The sequence below is a fragment of the Ursus maritimus genome, assembly GCF_017311325.1.
Source record: "Ursus maritimus isolate PB19 chromosome X unlocalized genomic scaffold, ASM1731132v1 scaffold_X1, whole genome shotgun sequence".
In the NCBI taxonomy this organism is placed as follows: Eukaryota; Metazoa; Chordata; class Mammalia; order Carnivora; family Ursidae; genus Ursus; species Ursus maritimus.
Genome location: NW_024423319.1, coordinates 94130917 through 94150082, shown reverse-complemented (window position 1 = coordinate 94150082; position 19166 = coordinate 94130917). Strand labels below are relative to the sequence as shown.

Sequence of the window (19166 nt, the reverse complement as noted above, 5' to 3'; positions counted from 1 at the left end):
AATTAGATGTCATACCTGAAAAAGAAATAGATACTTTGTGATGTAGTAGTATCAGATGTTATGATAGCAAAGGTCAGGAAGAATAAATTTTCAATTTCTGCATTAATTCTGAAATAAGCAGTGCTGATGAGCACTCAGTATCCTGTGGACAATTAAAACACCAAGATTGAGTTCAAGTGAATGGGTTTCAATGATTAGAGTGTCTCCACATCCATCCTGATGATCATTAAGAAAGAAAAATGTTTTAATGAAGTACATGAGGTTGACTGGTCATGTTTATTATCTGATGGATGACTTAGACTATTTAAAACATCAGGATCTTTGAAAACTAGAAGTATGCAAAGAAAATCAATTAGGGTAACCAAATGAAGCAAATAATTTATGATTTATTTTGTAATTAGAAATACAAAATATAATTCATCTCTGTGTAATTTAAAAGCTCATGTAGACTTTTTCCATTTGGATGGCATTTATCATATATCTCTATGTAGTTAACATTTGTTATGTTCATGGATTACCATTGTTACAATTCCCCGTTGCATGTCCCCAGTTCATAGTTTCATTCTCAGCTCTGGATACCTTTCCCTCTACATCCATGACACACTTGGTGGGAATCAGTCTGTTAGGTTCACGCAAGTGATTTATTCTTGCAAACTAGCTCTGCCAAAAATATGATTAAGTTGTTTCCATAAATTACGTGTCAAGGACCATGGATCTTCAGGACTTTCTACAGATAGTTAAGTCAACAATTTTGTTAAATTAATGTCAAGTTTTCTGGGATATATTCAGATGTATGTCTATATATGTGTGTTTTTATATGATGGTTACATGTCTACTGTATGACAGACAGGCTAATCAGAGTGCCATTCTGAACCTTTACTCCAACACTTAGTAGCCTAATAGCTGTGGATACTGGGAAATTTTTTTTAATGTTTCTCTGCTTCAATTTTTTTAAACATAAGGAGGCAAATAAGTTTATAATCAAGATTAAATATGAAAATGTACAAAAAATACATGTTCTTAACATCTGGTATGTAGTAAACATTAAATAACAGATATTAATGTGTATATGTAGCATGTTGTGTATATATATATATATATATATATACACATGTGTAATAAACACAGACATGTGCATATTAAAAGATCAGAGAGAAATTTACCAGTTGTGTTAATATAACTGTGTTTATCTGATGGGAGTTTGTATTTTTCTTTATACTTGGTTGCACATTTCAAATTTTCAGTTTTAAATTTGCAGTTATCACATTTACAATGTGAAAATAAAGACAAATATTTGTTCGCTTTGAAAAAGTTGATCCTAAACTGACACATCAGAGAGTGTGGTTAGCAGGAATAATTTTTTTATAATCAGAGTTTTAAAATAATGGAATAGGCTACTGTGAACAATTATGTATAGGTTTTATATGTGGACATAAGATTTCATTTCATATTCAGTTGTGCAATTTCTGGTTCATATGGTGAATGTATATTTAGTGTTTTGGGTTTTTTTTTTATTTTTAAACTATATTCAGAGTTGCCATACCATTTTACATTCCCACCAGCAATGTATGGGTCATCTAGTTTCTTTGCATCATTACCAACATTTGGTATTGTCACCATTTTTTTAAAAAGTTTTCCTTGTTCTGATAAGTATGTAAAGGTATCTCAACATGATCCTTATTTTGCATTTTCCGGAAGTGTAGTAAGTTGAACTTCTTTTCATGCGTTTATTTGCTATCTGTATACCCTCTTTAGAGCAATGTCCCTTCATGTCTGTATAGGAAAAAATTCAATTTTCTACCTTCCTCTGTAATGAAAAATCCAGTTCTTCCCTACTGTATATTTCTGTCCTATATGTCTCCTTCACTAGATACACAGAACACTGACACTTCTGAGAATTCTGGTCACCGAGTATGTGGAGATTTTTTCTTCATAACAAGCAATTCTCTGTCACACCAGCTGGGTATGCTACAATTTAACTCAATTCTGACACTATCTACCCAGAGATAAGGGCTCAGTCCCACAAGACTCTCACCTTTGGCACCCCCCCCCCAACAACACACAGTTCAGACACCAATTGCAGGCCCAGGTTGTCACCTATGCTTTTGGCCGACTTCAGAGGTTCCAAAGACCCCCTCCTTGGGTTTGATTCATTTGCTAGAGCAGCTCACAGAATTTATTAAAAGATATGATGAACGATACAGATGAACAGCCAGATGAAGAGGTACATAGGGTGAGGTCTGGTGTTTGCCCACCTGGAAGTTCCCCAAGTCCACTATTGGGATTTTATGGAGGCTTCTTCATGTAGGCATGATCAATTATTAACTCCCTTTCCAGCCCCTCTCTCCCCTCTGGAGGATGGGGATGAGGCTGAAATTTCCAAGCTTCTGATCATGGCTTGCTTGACCTTTCTGGTGACCAGCCCCCATCCAGGAGCCCACCCAGAGTCACCTCATTAGAAAAAATTATGCCCTTAGTGCTCTCATCACTTAGGAAATCACAAGGGTTTTAGGATCCTTGTGTCAAGGATGGGGTCAAAGACAAATATTACAAGAGATGTGAGCTGTTCCTACTGTTCTTATCATTTAGGAAATTATAAGGATTTTAGGAGCTCTGTTCCAGGAATGGGAGCAGAGACCACTATGTGTATTTTTTATTTCACAATGTCTTTTATCCATTTTCTTTTTCTTTTTTTTTTAAGATTTACTTATTTTTATTTTAGAGACAGTGTACGTGAGCAGGGAGGGGGGCAGAGAGAGAAGGAGAGAGAGAATCCTCAAGCAGACTCCCCACTGAGTGCGGCCCAATGGGGGCTCTCACAACATTGAGATCATGGCCTGACCTGAACTCAAGAGTCCAACGCTTAACCAACTGAACCACCCAGGCACCCTGTCTATTTCCTAATTAAATTGTTTCCTTTTTTAAATATTGAGCTTTTAGAGGTCTTTAGACTGCTTAACCAACTGAGCCACCTAGGCACCCCGCTCCAACGTTTCTTTAAAAAATTTCATAGCTTTACATTTTATATTTAAATCTGTTATATTTGAATTTATTTTTATGTAAGATGTGAGGTTTAGATCAAAGTTTATATTTTCTCTAATGGATGTTTGATTGCTCCAGCATCAGTTTTTATAAAATCTATCCATCCTCCATCTAATTGCTTTTGCAACTTTTTTGAAAATCAGTTGTCCATATTTATGTGGGGTTATTTCTATGGACTCTATTCTGTTCCAGTCATTTATATGTCCATCCATCCATCAATATCACAGAATCTTGATTACTATAGCTAAATAATGTCTTGAAATCTGATAAAGAAGTTCTTCCCACTTTATTTTTCTTTTCAAAAATTGTTTTAGGTATTCTAGTTCCTTTGCCTTTCCATATAAATTTTTAGAGAAGTTTAACTATATATAGAAAAAATATTATTGAAAATTTGATAGGAATTATGTTAAACCTGTTTATTAATTTGATAAGAATGGATATCATTACTATGTTGATTCTTTTAATCTGTGAACATGCTATAGCACTCCATTTATTTAGATATTATTTGTGGGCACCTGGGTGGCTCAGTCGGTTAAGCGTCTGCCTTTGGCTCAGGTCATGATCCCAGGGTGCTGGGATGGAGGCCCACATCGGGCTCCCTGCTCAGTAGGGAGTCTGCTTCTCGCTCTCCCTCTGCCCTTCCTCCCCACTTGAGCTCTCTCTCTCTCAAATAAATAAATAAAATCTTTTAAAAAAGATATTATTTGATCTCTGGGTTTTGTTCTTTTCAGCTAACAAGGTCTGTAGATAGTTTGTTATAGAGTTACACCTTTGTATTTCAGATCTGGGTTGTTTTTTTTTTTTTTTTTTTTTGAGCAATTGTCAGTGGTATTGCATCTGTAGTTTTATGTGTTTATTGATAGTGTATTGAAATAAAACTGGGAGCACTTGGGTGGTTCAGTTGGTTTAGCATCCACCTTCAGCTCAGGTCATGATCCCAGGGTGTGGGATCGAGGCCCACATCGGGCTCTCTGCTCAGCAGGGAGCCTGCTTTTCCTTCTGCCTGCTGCTCTCCCTGTTTGTGCTCTCTCTTGCTATCTCTCTCTCTCTGTCAAATAAATAAATGAAATCTTAAAAAAAAAATACAACTGATGTTTGCATGTTGATCTTATAGCCCACAACCATGTTGCACTCACTTATTAGACTTAGAGTTGGTTTATAGATTTCTTGGGATTTTTTTATATACACAGTCATGACATCGTCAAAGAGGCACAGGATTATCTACTCATATGTAATCCTCATGACTTTTATTTTCTTTCTTGCCTTAATGGGCTGTCTAGACATTCTAGCACTATGTTAAGTAACAGTGGTGAGAGTGGACATTCTTGGCCTTGTTCCCGATCTTAAGGGAAAGTCATTCAGTCTTTCACCATTAAGTATAATGTCAAAATAGGGATTTTTATAGATGTTCATTATCAAGTTGAGGGAACCCCCCTCTATTATTTCCTAACACTTTTGTCACAAATAGGAGCTGAATTTTGTCAATGATAATAACTGTAATTATTATTATTATCATTATCATTATTATTATTATTATTATTATCTGTCAGTATGATGTTCTATTCCTTCTAGACTTTGGGAACTTTTTTCTTTTTTCTTCTTTCTTTGTTACTCTTACTAGAGGTTTATCAATGTTACTGATTCTTCCTTTTAAAAACCCACAAAAGGGGCGCCTGGGTGGCACAGCGGTTAATACAAGGTTAAGGCCAATAAAACAACATAGTTCTAAAGCACGGGAGTGTCTGAAAGTGCTAGGAGAACTGAGCACCATTTCCCTGATGTGCTTTAGATAAATTTTCCGATACCAAAATGAAGAAAAGTAAGAATGGTATTTGAGTACATCGGTGTGGTCCTACAAGAGACTTTTTACTTCTCAGAAGCGTTGAAGCAGACTTCGTCAAGATTTTGTTGAGCACTTTTAAACATTCCAATTTTCCCATTGGTAGAACTGCGTGCCTAGAAACAGACGACTGAGACTAATCAGAGAGCCATTATCTCCACTATGATCTTCAAAGTTAAGAAATATTTAATAAAAATATTCATTATGCATTATACTCTCATTTGTTTTTTGCATTATTAAAATATGAAAATCGATGCTGTCATGAATTTCTTCAATTTTTTTTTAAAGATTTTATTTTTTTATTTGACAGAGATAGAGACAGCCAGCGAGAGAGGGAACACAAGCAGGGGGAGTGGGAGAGGAAGAAGCAGGCTCATAGCGGAGGAGCCTGATGTGGGGCTCGATCTCATAACGCCGGGATCACGCCCTGAGCCGAAGGCAGACGCTTAACCGCTGTGCCACCCAGGCGCCCCAGTTTTTGCATTTTTAAATTTCTTTAGAGACTTCCTCTTTGACCCATGGTTTATTTAAAAATATGTTTTTTTGTTTCCAAGTATTCAGTGTTTTCTTGTTCTTCTGTTAATTGATTTTAATATTGATTCCATTATGGTCAGAGAGCACACTCTGTATGATTGTAATTAGTTTCAATTTGCCGAGGTTTCTTTTATTAATTAGGATATGGTCTATCTTGTTATATGTTTCATAGGGTCTTGAAAAGAATGTGCATTCTCCTGTTTTTGTGTAGAATGTTCTATAAATGTTTCTTAGATTCTATTGGTTGATGGTTCTTTCATATCCTTGTTGATTTTGTATCTTTATCCGTTTGTCCTATCATTTGTGGAGAGTGGAGTGTTGAACACTCCTCTTATGTCTTTATTAAATTAACATTTGTTAAGTGGAGCACAAGGTGCTACATGGTGAGCTGTGCAGTTCAACAACAGACCACAAGAGAAATTGAAATCAAGTTTACTACTTACATCTTTTTTTTTAAAGATTTTATTTATTTATTTGACAGAGAGAGACAGCCAGTGAGAAAAGGAACACAAGCAGGGGGAGTGGGAGAGGGAGAAGCAGGCTTCCAGCGGAGGAACCTGATGTGGGGCTCGATCCCAGAACGCCGGGATCACGCCCTGAGCTGAAGGCAGATGCTTAACCACTGTGCTACCCAGGCGCCCCTTACTACTTACATCTTGAAGGAAGTACATAGCATGCCTTGAGGGACCACATAGAGAGATCAAAGCAAAATGTAGAAAGAGGTGGGACATGGAGCACATATCTTTAAGGGTTCATGGGTGAATCTCAGGCTAAGGCTGGATTGGTCAATTCAAACCAAAGGAGCAGAGTTTTGGTAAATTACACAGGGATCTTATCTAAGGGGCACATCAAAGAGAAGATTCTGGAAGGCATGGGAGAGATTTGATCAAAAGGGCTGTTGGTGAAGTCATATCAGGAACTTATATTTGCTTGTGAGTCTGCAGGATGCTACCTAGGGCATGCACTTGCATGAGAGGTTAAGGTCAGTTTAAGGTCCCTGCAGGCTGCTTGGCCAAACAAAATGGATGCCAAGGCAAAAATACCATGGAGTAGTTTAGCTAAACTCTCAGCAACTCCAAACATAGTTATAGATTTATCTGTATTTCTTTTCAATTCTATCAGCTTTTGTTTCACATACTTTTCAGCTCTGTTATTTGGTGAATCCACCATAAGCATTGCAATATTTTCTTGGTAGATTGACCCTAGAACTTGTAGAAAGTAGTACAATCCTATCAACACAAAGATTGCTGCCTGATAAGTCTCATGTCAGACTTTGGACCTATAGAACTGTAAAATAAAACATTTCTGTTGTTTTAAGCTGCTAAATTTGTGGTAATTTATTAAGGCAGGAGAGGAAAACTAATATGCTAGTACAAGCAATTTGTGCTATAAATTCATTTAAACACTGCTTTACCTGTATTCCATAGATTTTTATATCCTGTATTTTATTTTTCATTTATTTATTTGAACACAATTTAAAATTTACCTTGAGAAATCCTCTTTGCCCCATATATATTTTAGAGGTATGTTGTTTATTTCCAATAGTTTGGAGATTTCCCTGTTATATCTCTGTTTTTGATTTCTTTTTTTTTTTAATGATTTTTTATTATGTTAGTCACCATACAGTACATCCCCGGTTTCCGATGTCTGTTTTTGATTTCTAGTTTCATTCCATTATGTTCGCAAAACACACTGTCATTTCATTCTTTTACCGTTGTTAAGGTTCTTTTATTACTCAAGATATGGTCTAACTTGTTGAATATTCTGTGTGCTTGAAAACAACTTGTATTCTGTTGTGTTGGGTTGTGTTCTATAAACATTAATTGTATCATGTGCTACTGTTCAGTTCTATACCTTTATCCTATATTTATATCCTCCAAATCCTTGATGAGTTCCTTTGTATTACTACTGCTGATCCCTTGGAAAGAGGCATTTAAATCTCCAACTATAAGCATGGATTTGTCTATAAATCCATTCAGTTCTCTCAGATTTTATATTATGTTTTTGAAGCTCTTCTGTGTGAGCATACATATTAAGATTGTTATGTTTTCTTGGTGGATCAATCCTTTTATCATATAATAGTCTCCTTTGTCAATAATAATTTTACTTGTTCTGAAGACTTAGTTTGCCTGATTTTTTAAATTTTTATTTATTAAAATAAATTTGCCTGATGGTAATATTAATATGTATAATTAATATTATTAGTAATTTATTAATTGATATTAATAATTAATTATATTACTATCCAGTTTTATTTTTATTAGCATAATGGGTTTTTTATTGCTGTAGTAATAAGTTACCACAAGTTTAGTAGCTTAAAACAACACAAAATTATTATCTTACAATTTCTTTGGTCAGTCCTTGAAGACCCTGAGCCAGACTGTCAATCTGAGGGTCCTGTTCACTTCTTTATATCAGGTCTAAGGGCATGAGATCCTTGGTCTGAAGGTGTAGCCACTGGTCACCAAAGGGAGCAAGTAGTCCCAGATCCTATCTGGAGAAAAGGTGAGGACCCTCCTTGATTTCTGACCATAAATATCCCAGGATGGAGAGGGCCTCATAGAATAGCCAACACTAGGTACCCCAGGGTAAGGGTGGTAGCTGAGGTACCAGGGAAGTAAGTGCCTTTGTTTAAAGTGTCAAATTTGGAGCAGTAGAGTAGAGGGGACCCAAGCCTAGCTGATAGTTGATATGATAATCCTGAATGTGAAATGAAAGGACAACCCACTCCAGAACAGAGGAGGCTCCACTGACAACCCCTGCTGCCACCCCAGTATACCTCAGACACTAATGGAAAACCTCACCCTAAGGCTTACTGTAACTTCCTTCCTTGGTGTGTTTGCTTCTAGGACTACCATTAACAAATTACCACAATTTGGTGGCTAAAATAATCAGAAATATATTCAATCAGTTCTTTTGGCTAGAGATTTGAAATCAAGTTATTAGCAGTGTTGGTTCCTTCTATAGGCTCTGAGAGAGATCCTGTTCCATGCTTCTCTTCTCACTGTCGATGGTTTGGCAGCATTTTTAGCATTTCTGGCTTGTGGACACACCACTCCAATCTCTACCTCTGCCATCACATGGCCTTCTTCCCTTTGTCTCTTTTCTTTGTCTCTTGCATGTATCCAAATTTCTCTCTCTTTTCTCTTATAAAGATGCCAATCATTAAATTTAGGGTCCACCCTGTTGCAGTATGACCTCATCTTAATTTGATTACATTTGCAAAGATCCTATTTCCATATATTGTCACATTTATAGGTGCTGGGGGATATGGCTTGAACATCTTTTGGGGGCACACAACTCAATCCACTACATCAGAGTTATCAGGGGACAGGCTGATCGGGAGAACAGAAGACATTCCTGTGGGTTTCTAGAAAAAAACTTCAGAGAAACCTTCAGAGGAGGTCCTTATTACAGCCAGGGAAGTATTTCACTTTTGAAGATGAGCACACCCTCTCACCCTCACTCCTCCAGTGGGCTGGCATTACCTGTTCTCCCCTACACTTCTGCCTGATGCCCTTGACCAGTGTCACCATGCCTTGAGGTCACAGGAGTGAGTAAGCAATGTGCTTGTGAGAAACATAAGACCCAAGGTGAAACAGCATCCCCCCCACACACACTTCCAATTTGGGGAATATTCTCCAGAGCTTCCCTGCTGCTGGTATTCCCCTGGAACTTCAGAAAGCCACGTCTACTACCACTGCTCTTCCAAGTGTCTCATGTATGAGATCAGACGAAGATGCCAAGAGCCAAGAGGAAGAAAGACCAAGCACCTTTAAGGCCCCACTCTCAACTAAGAGTTCGCACTAACGCCTTCTTCTTCTTTTTTTTTTTTTTTTTAAAGATTTTATTTATTTATTCGACAGAGATAGAGACAGCCAGCGAGAGAGGGAACACAAGCAGGGGGAGTGGGAGAGGAAGAAGCAGGCTCATAGCGGAGGAGCCTGATGTGGGGCTCGATCCCAGAACGCCGGGATCACACCCTGAGCCGAAGGCAGACACTTAACCGCTGTGCCACCCAGGTGCCCCAACACACTAACGCCTTCTAACAAGAAAGAATAGTGCAGTTAATGGTGCACTTCCTGCTGTACAAGTATAAAATGAAAGACCCATTGCAAAAACAGACATGCTAAAAATCGTTGACACAAAGTACAAGCAATAGTACCCTGAAATCTTCACGAAAACTTCTAAGTACATGGAGCTATCTTTGACATTAATGTGAAAGAAGTCGACCCCAGAAGTCACTCCTGCGTCCTTGTCAGCAGGTTGGGCATTGCCAGCAAAGGGAGTTTGTGTGTTGGCAGGGGGTTGTATGAGATTGAGCTCCTAATCCCTCTCCTGAGTGTGATCTTCATGAATGGCAATTATACCACTGAGATCTTGGAATTCCTGAACATTGTTGGGATAAATGCTGGGAGGAAGTAGTTAATTTGGGAGGGAATCCATGAAACTCATCACCAGAGAGCTGATGTAGGCAAAGTACCTGGAGTAGGGGCAGGTACCCAACAGTGAACCTCCATGCTATGATATTCTGTGGGGTCCACGAGCCCAGGCTGAAACCTGCAAGATGAAAATCATGGAAGTTTGGGCCAAGGTCAACAATACTGTCCCAGTGTCTTCCAGTCTCGATATGAAAAAGCTTTGAGAGATAAGGAAGAGAGAGCCTGAGCCAGAGTTGCAGCCAGCGATGGCACTACTGCCAAGACCAGGGAAAATTACAAAGCTATGTCCAATAGCTTTTCTTGTCCCTAGTGAAATCTGAGGCAGGTTATTCACATTGTGGATGAAGGAGGCAGTGAATGTTCCAAGTACTGGAGGGCCAAAGTAGGGCCGGAGGTTTACACAGTCTGTATGGTGTACACAGTCTTTGTGTTCCTGGTCTATATGAGTAATTTTTTTTGTATTTTTCGAATGTCCATAATACAGAAGGTTTATGTACCATCAGAATCAAAGTTTGTGAATGACCTATATCACACATATATTGCTGTTTATCAGGTTTAAGAGTAATAGTTTTGATATTCTCTTGGAAATATGAAAGAATCACACAGTAAAATAGGATCACAAAACAGAGGGAAGAAATAAAAACGTTTAACTATTGGTTTCCTTTACATTCTAGTCTTTCAGTAAAATTAAAGACACATAGATTTGCTTAACTTATTCAAGGATGTAGGAAAAATAAAATTGTAGTAAATTAACCCTAGCCCTTTCACTATTCAGACATTGAGAATCTGCTCTTTGGAAGGCTCCTTCTTAGTACTGGGGATGCCAAAGTTAAGAAGGCTCAGCCCTGGCCCACAAATTTTAGAGTCTAGGAACAGCTATCGCATAAGGCAGATGGTAAGATACTCTGTAAGATCTAAAGAACAAATAAAAAGAGGGGAACCCGGGTGGCTCAGTTGGCTAAGCATCTGCCTTTGGCTCATGTCATAATCTCGGGGTCCTGGGATCGAGCCCTGCATCCGGGTCCCTGCTCAGCAGGGAGTCTCCTTCTCCCTCTCCCTCTCACTTCGCTCTTCTCCTCTTTTCTCCTCCCCTCTGCTCATGCTCTCTCTCTCAGATAAATAAATAAAATCTTTTAAAAAAAAGAATAAAAAGAAAGAGTTGGGGGGATGGGTTTCAGAACAGTCAAGTGTAAATATCATGAAACAAGGAAATTTGAGGTTTTAGACACTGCCATTTCTTCAGTGGAAGGTAATTTTAAGTTAAATTTGTTGGTGGGCCAGATGAAGCTGTCAGAGTGGTAAGCAGAGGCCAAACACTCAGATGATGTACCTTAGAGTTGAGAGACTAGGCCTGGAATGAAAAACTGCCCACAACAGTTACATTGGTACCTTAGGTAAACCAGAGAGAATCTCTCCCCGCAGCAGTAATGGAAGGAGTTGTGCACTCTTCTCCCAGGCAGCTGAGCTCAAAACACAAACTCGGTGTTTTAGGAATATTGTGTCCAAAGAGTTTCTGAGGCAGTATGTGAAGGAGACACTGGGCTGGCACTCTTTGTCTTGTACCGAGAGAGCCAGAGCCTGCTCCATTAAAAAGGTATTTGAATTAGGTTATCTTGAATGTAATCTTGTAAATCTACATACAAGGGATAGAGTTCTGCTTGCAGTAGAATGAATGAAAGTAGGGGTGGTTTGGATGGAACGGCAGCTGGAGGGACAGAAGAAGATGGCCCTTCACAAAAATTTTAGGAGTTTGGAGTTGCGTCCATTTACAGAAGACTCCCCAACACTCAAATAATCTATCTTCAAATGGGGAAAATTGGTGGAGTTTTACTTGCAAAGCAGCATTTTGATTGATGTTATTCCATGTCTCACAGCACTTCATATTCTCTGCGACATGCATCCATCAACTATTCATTAATGATCTAAGATACACCAGTCACTGTGATATGTTCTTTATGTATGCTGCATGCATTCTGACAGTGCTAGAGGACAGAGCTTCTCAAACCTATTTAACAGATGAAGAGCCTGAGGATTATAAAGTTTGGTTATGTGCCCAAGTTCACAGGGCTGCAGTATGACAAAGGTGGGACTATACCGCTGGTCTGAATTCTTCTACAACCAACTGTTCCATTGTCATTTCTTCATAAAAATACTGCTCTTTCCCCACTTCTCTGCAATGGCAACCTTTTAATAAATCAAGCAATGGTACATAAGTAGGTCTGTCTGAGGACACTGTTTAGTTACATTGATATATTTGCCTACACTTGCACTTACACCACAAACTCTTGATTACTATAGACTTTTAGTAATTCTTAATAGTAACGTAAGCTATTTTTTATTTTTATTTTTCAAGAGGATATTAGGTATTTTGGGCCATTTGTGAATCAATTTATTTATTTTTAAAGATTTTACTTATTTGTCAGAGAGAGAGAGAGAGAGAGAACAGTCAGGGGGAGAGGCAAGCAGAGGGAGAAGCAGGCTTCCCGCTGAGCAGGGAGCCCCATGCAGGACTCTATCCCAGAACCCTGGGATCATGACCCAAGCTGAAGGCAGGCGCTTAACTGACTGAGCCACCCAGGCATCCGTGTGGATCAATTTAAATTTTATAATCAGCTTGTCAAGTTTCAAACACACATACACATAGACTCAGACATTCACACACAAACATTTGGGGTTTGTAGGAGAAGGATGACAGTCATCTGTAGATTAAATTTGGGGAGACTTAGTATGGTCGTAATATTGAATCTTTTATCTACAAACATATTTCAGTCTTTAGTTAGGCTTTCATTAATTTCTCTAAATAATATCAGTGTATTTTTTTCACTGACTCGATAAACTTTTGGAATTATATTTACTTATAGATACCAGGTATTTTGTTATGGTAACTTAAAAATAATATTTTGTTTAATTTATTTTTTATTTTTAAAAATTTTTATGTAATCTCTACCTCTAGTGTGGGGCTTGAATTCACTACTGAGCCAGCCAGGCACCCCTATTTTGTTTAATTTTTTTTTTCATACGTTTGGTTGCCACAGATACAAGTATATCTTTTGCATATTATACCCAGAAACCTTTATAAATACTTTTATTGATTTGATAATTTATCATTAGTAGATTTTCTTCATATACATTCTAATCATCTGTTAATGATAATAGCTTTGTTTCTTATTTTCCAGTCCAAATCTCTTGGATTTCTTATGTTTCCATTACTTCCCTGTCTAGGATCTTCATTAAAATATTGAATAGAAATGGTGATAGCAGGGGGCCCCTGGGTGGCTCAGTCGTTAAGCGTCTGCCTTCGGCTCAGGGCGTGATCGCGGCGTTCTGGGCTGGAACCCCGCATCAGGCTCCCCGGCTGAGAGCCTGCTTCTTCCTCTCCCACTCCCCCTGCTTGTGTTCCCTCTCTTGCTGGCTGTCTCTCTCTCTCTGTCAAATAAATAAATAAAATCTTTAAAAAGAAAAAAAAGAAAGAAAGAAATGGTGATAGCAGGCATCGTCATCTCCTTCCCAGTTTTAAAGTAAAAACTCTCAGTGATTTGGTATCAAGTATAATGTTTACTGAAGGGTTTTTCTAGATATCCTTTATCTAGTGAGATAACGTATCTTTTCATTATGAATGAATGCTGATTTTTATAAACCAGTTTAACAATTTCAGAATGATTTTTTTCATATAATATGTTAATGTGGTATTCCCTTCGCTTATGTGAGTATGAAAACTTTCAGAATAGAACGTTTTAAAGTGGGTTTTTTATCTGCATGGAACTAGAATTTCTATTAAGTGTAAGGGAGGATTTTAGTCACATTTGTTTTTAATATGGATATCAAAATATACCAATATGATTTCTTATTAAAAAACAATGTTCTTTCCCCTACTTCTCTGAGTAGCTAACTTTTAATACACCAGGACATGATATATAGTGGGTCTGTTTTGGAACATGCTATTCACTTCTTTCAGTCTATTTGTCTATGCCTACATCTATACCGCAAACTCTTATTACTACAGTATTTAATATCGCGTCTTTCTTTTCAAGAGTCTATTAGCTATTCATAGCCCTTTGCAAGTAGATTTAAATTTCAGAATTACTCCCCACTCACTGGGGAGTCTGCTTCTTCCTCTGACCTTCCCCCCTCTCAGGCTTTATCTCTCTCACTCTCTCTCTCTCTCTCTCTCTCTCGCAAATAAATGAATAAAATCTTTAAAAAAAAAGATAGAAAAGAAAGCAGGAGGGAAGGAAGGAAGGGAAGAAGGAAGGAGAGAAGGAATACAAAGACCATGGCAAGTCAGGAAGAGCACATGATGCAGAAAGGTACAGTCCTTAATAGATTAAATTTGAGGAGAATTAATATGTTTACATAATTTAATCTTCCATCTAAAAACATATTTCTCCATTTAGTTAAGTCTTTAGTAATTTCAATAAATAATGGCTATATAATTTTTCCATAGAGTTCTTATTTTTTTTATTATATATATTATTAGGAATCAGGTATTTATTATGGTAATTTACAAGATATTCTTTAATTTCATCTTTATACTGTGTTGCTACCAAAAAAAGTGTCTTTTTGTATATTGATCTCATATGCAGCAATTTTATTTAAAAACATTTTTATTGATTAATAGTTTTTCTTAATATATTTTCCTCATATACACTTTATTCATCTTTAATTATACTGACATGGTTTCTTATTTTCTGGTTTCTGTCTTTATGATTACTACTGTTTCCCATTACTTTTTTATGTAGTGTCTTTATTAAAATGTAAACTAGAAACGGTGATAACAGGCATTTTTGTCTTCTTCTCAATGTTTAAAATAAAAGGTTTCAAGTTATCCACATGAGATATGATTTTTACTCTAGGGATTTTTTTATAGACATCCTTTATCTACTTTGCAAACATACCTTTCGTCATAAATTAATAATGATTATTTTTATGAAACACTTTTCTCTATCAATTGATACATGATTTTTTAAATTGATCTGTTGACGTGGTATAACTATCCTTGACCTATATGTCTTCAGATTCATTCTTCACTCTTGCTCTGATCTATACTCTTCTATACACAATTCCTAAGCATCAAGATGCCAATTCAGTTCAGCCGACATGAGAACCCAGAGGAGATTAGAGCCCAGGAGGATGTGAGTGCCCAAACTTTTCTCCTTCTTTTGCATCAGGTAGATTCTGCTTTAAGTGCTACATTTTGTTTCCAGCCTTCATCTCTGACAGCCCACCAGAGATCCTGGCCCCTGCCTGTTTTGTGTTCCAACTTCTTCATTTCACATTAAGGCTGGGACATAACCCATTCCACGCTTGGCAAGGGTTTCAGTGGGTAAAGTCATCAAGAGTTTGCTGAGATAAAGCATTTCCTAGAAAGCCTTAAGTCATAAATAGGAGCCCGAACGGGAACTCCCATGAATGAGGACGGAAGAGGCCGAAACCAAAGAATAAGGGTGGGTCACATAGACACGGGCCAGTGCCTACTTTCAGCCCTATTGGCCCAGGCAGGGCTCTCGGACTGAAGCGTCCCCTCAATTCCTCTTGAGGGTTCTAGGGGCATGAAGACATTGGCATGAGAGGCATGACGTGCGTTCAAGAGAGGGTTTAATTCCACGGCTACAAGAAGTCAATAGGACTGTGACGAGGGACCAGCAGCAGCGGCTGCTGTTGAGACAGCCTGGTGCGCACAGCCCTGCCCCTGCTGTTGGCCCGGAAGACCCCAGGCCGGAGTAACCGGATGTGACGCTGCCTGATTTCCTCCTCCAGATCCTTGGGCTGTGCGGGATTCGATCTGAGGTGCGTGGAACCAAGTCGGCAGAGGGAGGAGTCCCAGGTGCTGCTTGGAGTCAAGTAAGATTCCAAATGAGAACTGAAGAGACCTTGTATCACAGAAATGAGGGGACTCATTAGATGAGAGCCCCAGTCCAACTCAGGGAGGCCCCGAACCAGTCTGTCAGGCCGACCCATGACACACTTCCTCTTTGGGATCTGATGGAGGGGACAGCGTTTCTCTGTGGGGCTGAGGGTCCCCTGACCTGCTGGTAGTCCAGAAAAAGCCCCCGGGTGAGTCCTGAGGGGACCACCCACCCCAGACAGTGGTGGACTCCGTGAGCCTCGGCCAGTCTGTCAGCCCTGGGAGGCCTCGGGCAGGGGCGACGGGTAGTGTTGCCAAATGGAGGCTTCTGCCTCCAGAGTCTGAGGGAGGTGAGAGCTTAGTGTGAGGTAGGCGGTGTCCTGTCGGCAAAGGAAGGAGTCTCAGGTCCTGCGGGAGACTCCTGTAGGAGTCCCAGCGGCGAGGACCCCGAGGTAGTTCTCAGGCTTCCCCTCACCGCGGGTAGAGGTTATGGCACAGCATCGAGCCTCTGTGGTCGGGCAGGCAGGGGTGACTTTTCCTTTCCTCCTCTGGGGCTCGGGAAGTTAAAGGATTTGTTCAGTCAGCAGGAGTCCCAGGCCCTGGCAGTCGTCATTGAGTTTTATCTGAAGGGCAAAGTCACCATGTGCAAGTGGAGTCCCACAGATCACAGGGCGTCCTTGGGAGATTCTGAGCAGTGATAGCCTGAGAGACACCCAATCACTCCTCCACAGTGTTCCGTGAGAAGTGAAGCCTTATTGTGAGTGGGGAAACTTGGGTCAGAGGTCGAAGTCCCAGGTCATGCCAGGATTCAAGATGAGGACCACAAGAGAAGGCCATCCAGACCGCACATTCCAGAACAGAGAGTCACCATGACACTTTGGTCCACTCTGGGAGGTCCCTAAAAGGAATGACCACATGTTAGGTGACTTTACATTAGCATTTTGGGTTTAAGGGAGGTGAGACTTGGTTTGGGGGAGTGAAGTCGGGTTGTCAGATGGAAGATTTCCAGGTGCTTAAAGGATTCAGGGTAAGGACAGAGAGTTATGTGTAGAGGGACCACCCACCTCAGAACCCAGGTGGCCCCACAATATCCACCCTTGTTGTCAATCCTGGGAGGCCACGGACAGGGATATCGAGGTAAAATGTCCCCTTAGTTCTCCCTTGGCAGTCACTAGGAGGTGGGTGTGTAGTGTAAGGACTGAACAAGGGGACAGCAGAGGGGAGGACTCTCACACAGTGCCAGGAACCAAGGTGTAGGCATTGAGTCAGGACTAAGGGGCCACCCATTGCGATATAGGTGGGAAGTCCATGAGCTCCACTCTGCCTCTGCATTTAGCCCTTGGATGCCTGAGGTCAGTGGTCAGAATTCTCACATTCTCCCTTCATCTAACAGTGGCCTCAGGGAAGTAATTGTGTTTGTCTGAGTGGCAGCCTCAGGTTAACAGAAAGAAAAGTGCACAAGGGGTTGCAGGAACCTAGGAAGACACAGAATTAGTACTGAGGGTATCAGTCACACCGGGACAGAGGGCCCAACAGCAGTGCACTCCTGCTGTCAGTCCAGGGTATGTCAACAGGGATCACCTGATGAGAATGGACAAGGTGACCAGTACTAGAGTCCATTAGCATAGGGGAGGTACACCAGGCCCTACTGAATGCCAAGGTAATGAATCTGAGTGAGGACTGATGGGACCACCCTCCTCAGCACAGAAATGGCTGTCTAGAGCCCAGCCACACCTGCTACTGCAATCTCTGAGAATTCTCAGCCTGGGTTTGCTGGCTGCATCCTCAGGAGCATTCAGACATCCTCCTTCATTGTTCTTCAGGGACATAGCAACCGAGAGGTTGAGAGACCTGTGAGGTCCTATAACAGTGTTGTCAGGAGAAGTCCACTGGAGGCAGTTTTATCAGAGCCACCCCAGAGGAGTTTAGCAGCTGAAGCCACTCACATCTCCTTCTTCCTCTTAGGCCGTAATTCCCCACTGCCCACTCTCCTATCCTCACTCCTGTCTATTGCCACTCATAAAAGTCACCATGCCTCACCATCAAAAGAATCCACAATGCTTATATGGTCAGTGCTTTCAGACCTGCAGTGAGATCAAGGATATGGAAGTTGTACAGGTCTCCAAGGCTCTGGAAGAGACCCATCTCTCCTCATATCCTCTGATGCCTGGCAATTCAAAGGAGGCTCCTGATGCTGGTAGACCCAGTACCCCTGAGAGTCATCAGAGTTTCTGCTCATCTTCCATTGCCCTCACAACCACCTCATCAAGTGAAATGAATGAGGGCTTCAGTAGCCAAGAAGAAGAGAATAGCACCTCATGGGCTGGGCCAGACTCCAGGAGTGTGCCCACAAATGCTCTAGATGAGAAAGTGATTTCGTTGGTCAATTTCATGCTGTTCAAGTATCACATGAAAGAGCCAATGACAAAGGCAGATATGAAGATTGTCATCAACGAGTGTGAAGACCACTTCACTGAGATCTTCCTGAGAGCCTCTGAGCACATGGAGATGGTCTTTGGCCTTGATGTGAAGAGAGTGGATCCCACCAACCACTGCTATGGCCTCTTCATCAAATTGGGCCTCACCTATGATGGGGTGCTGGATGGTGAAGAGGGCATGCCCAAGACCGGCATCCTGATCTTTATCCTGGGTGTGGTCTTCATGAATGGCAACAGTGCCACCGAAGAGGAAGTCTGGGGAGTTCTGAGTTTGACGGGGATACATGCTGGGAGGAAGCACGTCATCTTTGGGGAGCCCAGGAAGCTCATCACCAAAGATTTCGTGAAGGAAAAGTACCTGGAGTACAGGCAGGTGGCCAACAGTGATCCTGCACGGTTTGAATTCCTCTGGGGCCCGAGAGCCCACGCTGAAACCACCAAGATGAGAGTCCTGGAGTTTCTGGCCAAGGTTCATGGGACTGACCCGAGTTCTTTCCCATCTCAGTATGAGGAGGCTTTGCAAGATGAAGAAGAGAGAGCCCGAGCCAGAATTTCAGCCAGGTCTGTCTCTGCTTCTGTGGCCACTGCGAGTTCTAGGGCCAAGTCCAGTCATTTCTCTTGCTCCTAGAGAAGCCTGAGACAGGTTCTTCACTTGGTGTTTGAAAAAGGGCAGTTAGTGTTCATAGAATTTAGGTCTGAGGTGGGGCTGAAAGAAATACTGTATATATGCCTGTGTGTTCCTATGTTATATGTGTAACTTGAAAATTTATTCTTTTTAGCATATGTATTTGTTCAAGTACTGTTTCTTTAATGTAGATTTCATTAGCTTCAAAATCTCCAAGTTTATAAAATATATTGGTCACACATTTAATGTTATAATGAGGTTTAATAGTAAGAGTTTTGTTATTTTGAAAAACTGTGAAACCATCTTATTTTGTCATCTAGAATAACATAACATGGAATTGCTATAGGTATTTACTGGAAATGTGAGAGTGATCAGCTTTAAGGTGTTTGGGTTCAAAAAA

The 19166-nt window shown here is 40.3% G+C and overlaps 1 protein-coding gene across 1 annotated transcript; it reads left to right on the top strand.

Annotated features, from left to right (window-relative positions):
* Window positions 1-17734: 17734 nt before the first annotated feature.
* Window positions 17735-18769, top strand: MAGEB16 (MAGE family member B16). The gene has a single exon (XM_008696510.1). It carries the CDS (start codon window positions 17735-17737, stop codon window positions 18767-18769), a length of 1035 nt encoding a protein of 344 aa, XP_008694732.1.
* Window positions 18770-19166: the final 397 nt, after the last annotated feature.